General features: G+C 45.7%; 1 protein-coding gene across 1 annotated transcript; it reads left to right on the top strand.

Moving 5' to 3' along the window:
* Nucleotides 1-5991: 5991 nt before the first annotated feature.
* Nucleotides 5992-7876, top strand: LOC123058178 (uncharacterized). Its single transcript, XM_044480989.1, has one exon. The coding sequence runs from the start codon at nt 6044-6046 to the stop codon at nt 7259-7261; it is 1218 nt and encodes a 405-aa protein (XP_044336924.1). The 5' UTR covers nt 5992-6043; the 3' UTR covers nt 7262-7876.
* Nucleotides 7877-9301: the final 1425 nt, after the last annotated feature.

Genomic DNA, 9301 nt, shown 5'->3' with positions numbered 1-9301 from the left:
TAGTCCCTCAACCAGGTTTGTCGTCAATACTCCAAAACCAACCAGGGGAGGCACTAGATGCACTTACAATTTACAACAACAAGATCAAACAGAGTTTGTAAAAGTTTTTCTTTATCACTTTCAGTTTGTCAACTGAATTGTTTGAGCACAAGCAAAGGTTTAAGCTTGGGAGAGTTGATACATCTCCATCGTATCTACTTTTCCAAACACTTTTGACCTTGTTTTGGACTCTAACTTGCATGATTTGAATGGAACTAACCCGGACTGACGTTGTTTTCAGCAGAATTGCCATGATGTTATTTTTATGCAGAAATAAAAGTTCTCAGAATGACCTGAAACTTCACGGAGAATATTTTTGGAATATATAAAAATACTGGAGAAAGAATCTACGTTAGGGGGGGCACACCCTGTCCACGAGGGTGGGGGCGCGCCCCTGCCTCGTGGGCCCCCTGATGCTCCACTGACCTCAACTTCAACTCTACATATTCACGTCCGGGGAGAAAAAATCAGAGAGAAGGATTCATCGTGTTTTACGATACAGAGCCGCCGCCAAGCCCTAATCTCTCTCGGGAGGGCTGATCTGGAGTCCGTTCGGGGCTCCGGAGAGGGGAATCCATCGCCATCGTCATCATCAACCTTCCTCCATCACCAATTTCATGATGCTCACCGCCGTGCGTGAGTAATTCCATCGTAGGCTTGCTGGACGGTGATGGGTTGGATGAGATTTATCATGTAATCGAGTTAGTTTTGTTAGGGTTTGATCCCTAGTATCCATTATGTTCTGAGATTGATGTTGCTACAACTTTGCTATGCTTAATGCTTGTCACTAGGGCCCGAGTGCCATGATTTCATATCTGAACCTATTATGTTTCCATGAATATATGTGAGTTCTTGATCCTACTTTGCAAGTCAATAGTCACCTACTATGTGTTATGATCCGGTAAACCCGAAGTGACAATAATCGGGACGACTCCCGGTGACGACCGTAGTTTGAGGAGTTCGTGTATTCACTAAGTTTTAATGCTTTGGTCCGGTACTCTATTAAAAGGAGGCCTTAATATCCCTTAGTTTCCAATAGGACCCCGCTGCCACGGGAGGGTACGACAAAATATTTCATGCAAGTTATTTTCCATAAGCATGTATGACTATATTCGGAATACATGCCTACATTACATTGATGAACTGGAGCTAGTTTTGTGTCACCCTATGTTATAACTGTTGCTTGAGGAATCACATCCGACATAATTATCCATCACTGATCCAATGCCTACGAGCTTTTCACATATTGATCTTTGCTTAGTTACTTTTCCGTTGCCACTGTTACAATCACTACAAAACCAATACTGTTACTTTTGCCACCGTTACCGCTACTTACATATTATTTTGCTACTAAATACTTTGCTACAGATATTAAGTCTTTCAGGTGCGGTTGAATTGACAACTCAACTGTTAATACTTGAGAATATTCTTTGGCTCCCCTTGTGTCGAATCAATAAATTTGGGTTGAATACTCTACCCTCGAAAACTGTTGCCATCCCGGGTTATCAAATGACGTGGATGACCACTGTAACCAGGGAAATTCGAACCAAAATATTTGACGTCCAAACTCAATACACGCGGGTTAAGCTATCTGAATCGTTTGTGATGTTAACATATCGTACACAGTTCTGAATAAGGGACCGTGTCTGATGACACTTTGCGCGCCACTTTTTTCGCTAAAGAGATTCCCAATTTTCGGCTTTCGTGAAAATTCTACCTCCTCGCCCCTCCCCCTTACCAAAAGCCGCATTCCCCTGTTTCCGCCTTCCTTTCCAAGTTGAAACCTTCACTCCTTGCTTGCAGCGCCGCCTCCTCGTTGGCGACCCTCCTTCACGCTGCTCGACCTCGCCTATCTAGGCAGTAATCCACACCCGACCCCCATTCTCTTCCTCCTTCCACATCCCACATGCCCCGACCGCCGGCGCGAGCGTGACACCTTCCACCCAAATCACCGACCCATCCACCAAATAAGTGTCGCCCTAAGCCATGGTGCACGCAGTATAGCTAGGATCTCAAGGAGCATTTGGCAGCGGAGAAGCAAATCGCGGTCGCACACGCGGATGAGGTCGCGAGGCCACCATTGACGCCTCACGCGCCGACGCTGCGACGCGGTTGGCTGCTTTAAATGAAAGTTCACCACGTTTTCTCGTGGCCACCATCGGTGCCTTCAACGAATATTACGAGGTGTTTTCTCAGCGTGCACGTGCTTACCTCATCTCGAGAGCCAGTAGGTTGGTGCCTGGCGCGCCTCAGGCAACTCACCACTACAACGAGGGCACCCATGATGCGGAGGCCTCGTCGTCTTCCATGCCCAAGGAGCCAATCATCATCGATATCTTCGACAATGAGGAGTAGCTTGTCTTATTAGCTCACTATAAGGACCCATGTTCAGTTTGCTAGCTATTGCCTTTCCTTAACAAATTATAGTGAATCGTGCTATCTACTTTTACCATGCAATCTTCTGCTATAGTGTATATGTTCTATATGTCGTGCAATGTGGTGTTCAGTTAACTGCTTGGTTCAATTTTGCAAATGTGATGTTTAATTCTTCAGGGTGTAATATTTCCAAGTTGTTAAACATGCTTGGTTTGGTGAACTGTCTGATCTTCTATTACGAGTATGTTATATTGTGCAATGTGGTGCTCAGTTAACATTTGGTTCATTTGTTATGTTGTTTAGTTAACTTCTTGGTTCAATTCTGTAATGCGATGTTCAATTGTTGTGGGTGCATTCTGTTATTGTATATCATGTGAGAAATAAATCGAATTTGGTTGTACTAAATACATGAGAAAAAAATACAATTGCTATATTTCCATATTGTTAAGCATGCTTGGTTTGGTTAACTGTCTGATCTTCTATTATAAGTATGTTATATTGTGCAATGTGATGCTCAGTTAACGTTTAGTTCATTTGTTGTGGTGTTTAGTTAACTATTTTGTTTGGTTCAATTCTGCTATGCGATGTTTAATTGTTGTGGGTGCATTCTGTTATTGCGTACCATGTGAGGAACAAGTTGAATTTGGCTGTAATAAATACATGACAAAAAAATACAATTGCTATATTCCCAAGTTGTCAAGCATGCTTGGTTTGGTTAACTATCGGATTTTCTATTAGGAGTATGTTATATTATGCAATGTGGTGCTCAGTTAATGTTTGGTTCATTTGTTGTGGTGTTTAACTAACTGCTTGGTTCAATTCTACACTGCGATGTCCAATTGTCGTGGTTAGAATTTTGTATTGTTGTGCATGTGAGGAATAAATCAGATTTGGCTGCACTTAATACATGAGAAACATATACAAGTGCTATATTTTCTAGTTCTTAGTCATGCTTGGTTTGGATAAATGGGATTTCCATGTGGCTTGAATTAATTACTTAACCTGATGACTAACTACCTTACATGTGTTGCGGGGAAACAATGGAAAGCACTGAGGTTTACAATCGAGATTAGCACGTGCATGGTCCGTTGTCTAATAGCACATTATTGCGCAATTGTAGGATTCATTCTAATATTTAGATTTTTAACAATTTGGTCTTGCACATGTAGGTCCTGCTGTCAGAGGTTTTGACCCACTGTTCGACCATTTTTGCATATAGGAAAATGAGTTATCCATGAATATCAGTCAAGTCAAGAAACTCAGAAAGATTGTTATGATAAAGAAATTAGCAACAAAAAATAAAAAGATCTTTATCTGCACAATGAAGAAGACATCAGTTCACTACCGGATGGTACTAACTATTATACCTTGCTTTTTATTTCTTTGCCCCATTTCCAATATAGAGAAGATATTTACGCACATCCTTATTTTCAGGCCTTTACAAAGCAGTTCACCGATGATTACCTCTCAAACCACATGTATGGTCAGGAGGCGGGGAAGGTATTCATACAACACCCACGGTTCAATATTGAAGTGTTTCTGAAGAGGACGAATGATGGACGGTCAATCATCCACATACACTGGCCTAAAGTTACAAAGACCTTCAATATCAATGAAGGCTCAATATTCGTCTTCTGCTTCAGTAGTTTTTCAGATGAGATACATATGTCTATGTACCGTCTATGATGCTAATTTCGAAAGATTATAGATGTTGCATGCGAAACTTGGTACTGGTGTAGTTGTGTAATGGGGTAGCTGAGTGCTGAAGCTATATGATGTTGTACTCTGATATATTTCAATTATGAAAATGAAATATATTTTGTGCTTAATATGAAATGTCAATTAGATTAATAAATGGATTATGTATAATCGAATAATTAGCTTGCTAAATGGGTTTTTCTATTGCAAACGGTTATTGAAAAAACACCATGTACGATGCATTCAATAACGCACACAGTTTTTAAGAATAAACCGTGTTAGATTAATGAACAATCACACACGACATCCTCTTGAAAACTGTTTGCATTAGGCCACCTGGCGCAAACGTTTACCACGTAAAAAATGTGTGTGATGAACAACCCTTGACACACAGTTTCTTCTAGGCACCGTGTGTGATGAATTCAATAACGCAAACGATAAAATTGTTAATACAGTGTGCAATGAAAACACTATCACAAATAATTTAACCGGAAAATTGTGTGTGATGTACCTGCGAACATAAACGTTTTCCTTGGAGCGGCTGTGTGGGATGTATATACGAACAGAAACGTTTAGCGATGGCTGACTTGTGGGATGTACTTACGACCAGAAATGATTTCACCTGTATAATTATATTTTTAAGCATTACTGTACGTATTTATGTATTTGAGTGCTCGCCGGTCGCACATGACCTTATTTTACCGAGCGTGTGTGCTAGGAGGGCATATCCCTGACGGTTTCTGGGTCGTGTGGGAAGGACCCCCCATCGCCCACACTCACTTGGCGACGGTTTCAAATGCCGTCGCGAAAGGGGTTAAAAACCGTTTGTTTAGCACCTCGCTGTACTAGTGTGTGACAGGGAGGTTGTTGTCTGGGTAGGCGTTGTCGACGACGACGAAGAAGGGGAGGAGCCTAACGCCCCCCTTGTAGCCCTGGCTGGACCCCTCGCGGGAGCCACTCTGATACATCGAGGTGTCGCGCCACCGTAGTCTCTCGCCGCACCAACGTTGCCATGTCGCGTCGTCGTCGTGGAGGAGGTGCCTGTGCCACCATTGCCTTGTCACGTCGCCGTCGAGGAGTAGGAGAAGGGATGGGTGAAATGGGGACTGGAGTTTGCGGCGCGTGGGGTGAGAGGATAAGGCCCATTTCTTTTGCCAGAATTTGGGGATTGTAACAGAATCCGACCCCTACCCAGCTTTTTCCGGAATCTTTGAGGTTTGAGCCCTATTTGTTTTACACTCCTATCTAGTTAGGGTCTAATTAGACAGAATTGTAAAATAAATGAGGCTAAAAAATTATGGGAAAAGCTGGATAGGGATCGGACTCTGGGAGAATCCCGAGATTTTGACAAAAGAACTGGGCCTAGACCTTGTCCATGGGCCAGGCCCGATGACCGGGCCAGGCCGGGCCTGGGCCTGTCGTATTCGCGTGTTAACGAAAAGGCCCGGCCCAAGGTCCGGCGGGCTTTTAACGTGATGGGCCAGGCTTGGGCCTGGGTTTTTTGCATCAGGTTTCGGTAGGCCCCGCCCGACAAATAAGCAGATATAACTGGTCCTAAGCCTCCTGTGGTGTGAGGGTGTTCGCGGTAGAAAGCACACAGAGCGAACGATCCCTTTCGGCTGAAGTGTCGAGTAAAGTGCTTCAAGATTCATGCAAAAGGATGGAATGGTGGCTGGGCGTTCACTGGGACTTCCATGAGAATGTCAGCCAGATAATAAGATTTCCAAAAAGAAAGAAAAAAACTTACAAAACAAACCGAGCTCACCTACGTCACCGCTCTCCTCGTTTTCACTTTCGCACGCGTTTTCCCGTCCCCGAACCAAATTTCAAAAGGAAAGCCTTCGACCGCGCAGATCCCCTCTTCTTTCCATCCCTCTCCCGCGCACGCGCCGTCAAACCCTAGCTGGCTCGCTCCGTCCCTCCTCCTCTCATGGCGTCCCCGCGTGCGCCCGACTGGCCCCGTGGCCTCATCTTCGCACCCGGCGACGCCGATCTCATAACAATCCACCTCCAGCGCAAGAGCTCCGGGTCCTCGCTCCACGCCGCCGACGCCCGGTACATCCACAACGCGGACGTGTACGCGGCCGAGCCCGCCGCGCTCGTCAGCGGCCTCCTCCCCGCCTCGGCGAGGAGCGACGGCGAGGGCAGGGAGTGGTACTTCTTCACCTCCGTGCGGGCCCAGAGCAGCCGGGACACCCGCAGGTGCCGCGCCGTCGCGGGTGGGGCCGGCACCTGGCATTCGGAGAAGGCGCGGTGCGTCGTGCTCGACGGGGGCGGCGCCGCCGTCGGGTACCGCCAATCCTTCACCTACGAGCCCAAGAACGGCTGGCTGATGCTCGAGTTCAGCCAACAAGAACCCCGCCGCGGCGAGGCCATGCCCGTCCTCTGCAAAATCTACCAGAAGCGTCGTGCCGGCCGGTCCGCCTCGAAGACGATTTCGTCTGGGTCGTCGTCGATGTCGGGATCCAAGAGGAAGGCGGCGGCCGCGAACGAGCGCTCCGTCGAGGGTTCCTCGGCCCGCGTGAGGCGATGCCTGCAGTTCGGTCTGCCTCCTGCCGCACCAAATCCGCCCGCACTTGTTGCTACATCGGAGATTCAAGAAGCATACTTGCTTTCAGCCCAGCGGCCGCAGGCAGAGCACGAACCAGAGGAGCCTCAAGAACCACCGGTACGCATAGCACACACAGCCACACCGCTGATTCCCAGCTTCTCCATGGCCGCCGACCACGCCCTGACCTTGGACCGCACCGCCTTCCTCCGCCCCGCCCAAGATTGGCCCATGCCAGGGAATTCGGACCTGAGCGACACGTCGACGGTACTACTGGGAAATTATGGCTTCGTCTCACCAGCCACCTCCGAGCTGAGCTGCTACAATGCCACGACACCCTTGAGAGATAACACCGGCGCTTGGGCCTTCCAGCCGTCCGCCCTGACCTCCTCCTATGACACCACCTTCCTCCTCCCTGGCCAAGATTGGGCCACACCAGAGTCGTCACAAGTCAGTGAGGCATCGACGCTGGACAGCTACGGCTGCTTCTCGCCCGACCACGCCACATCCAGGCCCACCACACAGCCGATCAGCAATGGCACCGGCTATTGTTGGTCTTTCCCGCAGCACAGCGAGCTATCAGCGATTTTTGACGCCTGATTGAATGCTTTGATACGCTTCCACGCTAGGCTGAGAGGAGTGTGGGTCTGCCTCCTTTAGTTTGTAGGGATTTTTTGCCATACTCGATTGTTCTTGGTAGACTTTTTCAGCAGCAACTCTGCTTTCTGTTGGAACCGAGGCTTGGTTCAGTTAACCGACATCTTAGCGGTCCTCCGGCGATGTAACTGGGATGCACACAACACACGTAGCTGTGGATCCTTCGTTGTGCACTCTTCCTATAGCCGTGGTTTAGTACAAGAGTTTATTTTGTGGGCCTCCAATTGATTTAGTTTTTTAGATTATTATGCTTTTGTTGCTACTGCACACACACTGAATAATTCAGAAATGGAGCGCTTCTTGTTTACCTGGCCCACACAGCGTTATAAGGTGAAGAACTTTTTAAGCAAGGGGCCTCGTAGTCTCCTATTCATATGTTTTTGGGGGTGATGATTCTTAAATCTTAATGTGGTCTATCCTTCATTATGAACTGACAAACAAAGCAGCACATCAAGCGATTTGCATGATTTCACCCAGTTGGTTAATCTGGGTAGAACAATGGTTTTCCTTCCGCGTATCTGAAAATGAAAGAGTTCAGTGCTCTAAGTGATACTTACATACTCCCTCAGCTGGTCCCAAGCTTGTCCCTCAAATGGATGATGCTAGATACATCCACTTGAGGGACAAGCTTTTTCGGACGGAGGGAGTATATAATTACTAGAGCCCCAATATAATTAGTCATACTTAGAGGTATATGATATGAGCAGAGCCTGGATATAATTATATTTTTTTTGTCTATCAATAGCAGTTCATTATATTTTGGTTTGAATTAGCAATACCTGTACCTTCAATGATGTTTTAATTTGTTACTCTACTTAGCTATTACTGTTATTGACACAACAAAGTCATGCCATCAATAGTCATTCTTTTTGCAGATTCAGAAACAATGTAGAGCTTACTGAAGTAAAACAAAGTATATGTTATTAGCTGTCATAATGTTCACGTCAAAGTTGTCTTGTTTCATACCACTGACCGCACCTTTGGTCGCGACGCGTCAAAATAAGCCTTCTATGTTGTATATCATATCAGTTCTCTGAATTTTCAAATACTACCTAAACCAGTTGATCTTATATCTTATGAATGTAGCTTCGTTTTTGGTCTAATCGGCTTTGGTTCATTTCTTCTAGTTGTCATTTGTGCAGGCATTGAGCTTTCCAAGGAGGAACAAAGCCTTAGATGATGCACTGTTTGGTTTCTGCATCAAACAGTTCTCCCCCTCCATTATGACATCATAATGAACTTTTTTGTTTATTTCTGTGATTCATGCGCCTTCATTTGTTCTTGTGTGCTTTTTTGTGAGGCAGGAATGCAGTCCGTGAAATACTTGAAAAGAAATTTCAGCCACTTTTGAGGACTCCTCACTAGTGAACATAGTTTTTGTTCTATATATCCTCTGCACCCTGCCCCACCCTCTACATTTCGTACTAGCTAGATGCAAAAATGCATTAAATTTTTTCCTGGTAGCTACGGGGCGTGTTATCTTTCTCTGCGATGTTTTCTCTTTAAAGCGTCTATTTATTTTGTAGGCTAAAAAGAACAAAGTAGATGGTGTGGGCAGGGATGCTTTTAGCAGATTTTCAGATTAGTACTCCTCGCAAGTGCTGAAAAACCTGACTCCATACCAGAGCGCTGTTATTGGTTCAGGTTTGGATAACTCCTTGTGTATGGGAAGCATGAAATTCCGTCAGAGTTTGCCAGATGGGTGGCTGACCAGAAGATGCACATGCTGCAAACACCCAAGCAGGGTTGTTCCTACCTTAGTCCGCAGTTACGAAGATGCTGAATTCCTTAATGCCTTGATCAAATTATCCCCTTTGAGCACATAAATCTGTCTTGGTCATCACACGGGTCTTGTCATTCACTTTGTTTTCTGACCTTTTGTTGCTAATAATAAACAGTCGTTCTTGCTTGTTTCCTGTTGTTGTGTATCTTTTGTTACTACGCCCTCTTAAAAAAATCTTGATCTCAAAGCAATTTTTGAAG

This window comes from Triticum aestivum, chromosome 3A (genome assembly GCF_018294505.1).
Source record: "Triticum aestivum cultivar Chinese Spring chromosome 3A, IWGSC CS RefSeq v2.1, whole genome shotgun sequence".
In the NCBI taxonomy this organism is placed as follows: Eukaryota; Viridiplantae; Streptophyta; class Magnoliopsida; order Poales; family Poaceae; genus Triticum; species Triticum aestivum.
The sequence above is the reverse complement of the archived record's forward strand: the minus strand, read 5'-3'. Positions and strand labels throughout refer to the sequence as shown.

Excerpts from the sequence above, each read along its gene's own strand:
- LOC123058178 (XM_044480989.1), top strand. The coding sequence starts at position 6,044 with ATGGCGTCCCCGCGTGCGCCCGACTGGCCCCGTGGCCTCATCTTCGCA.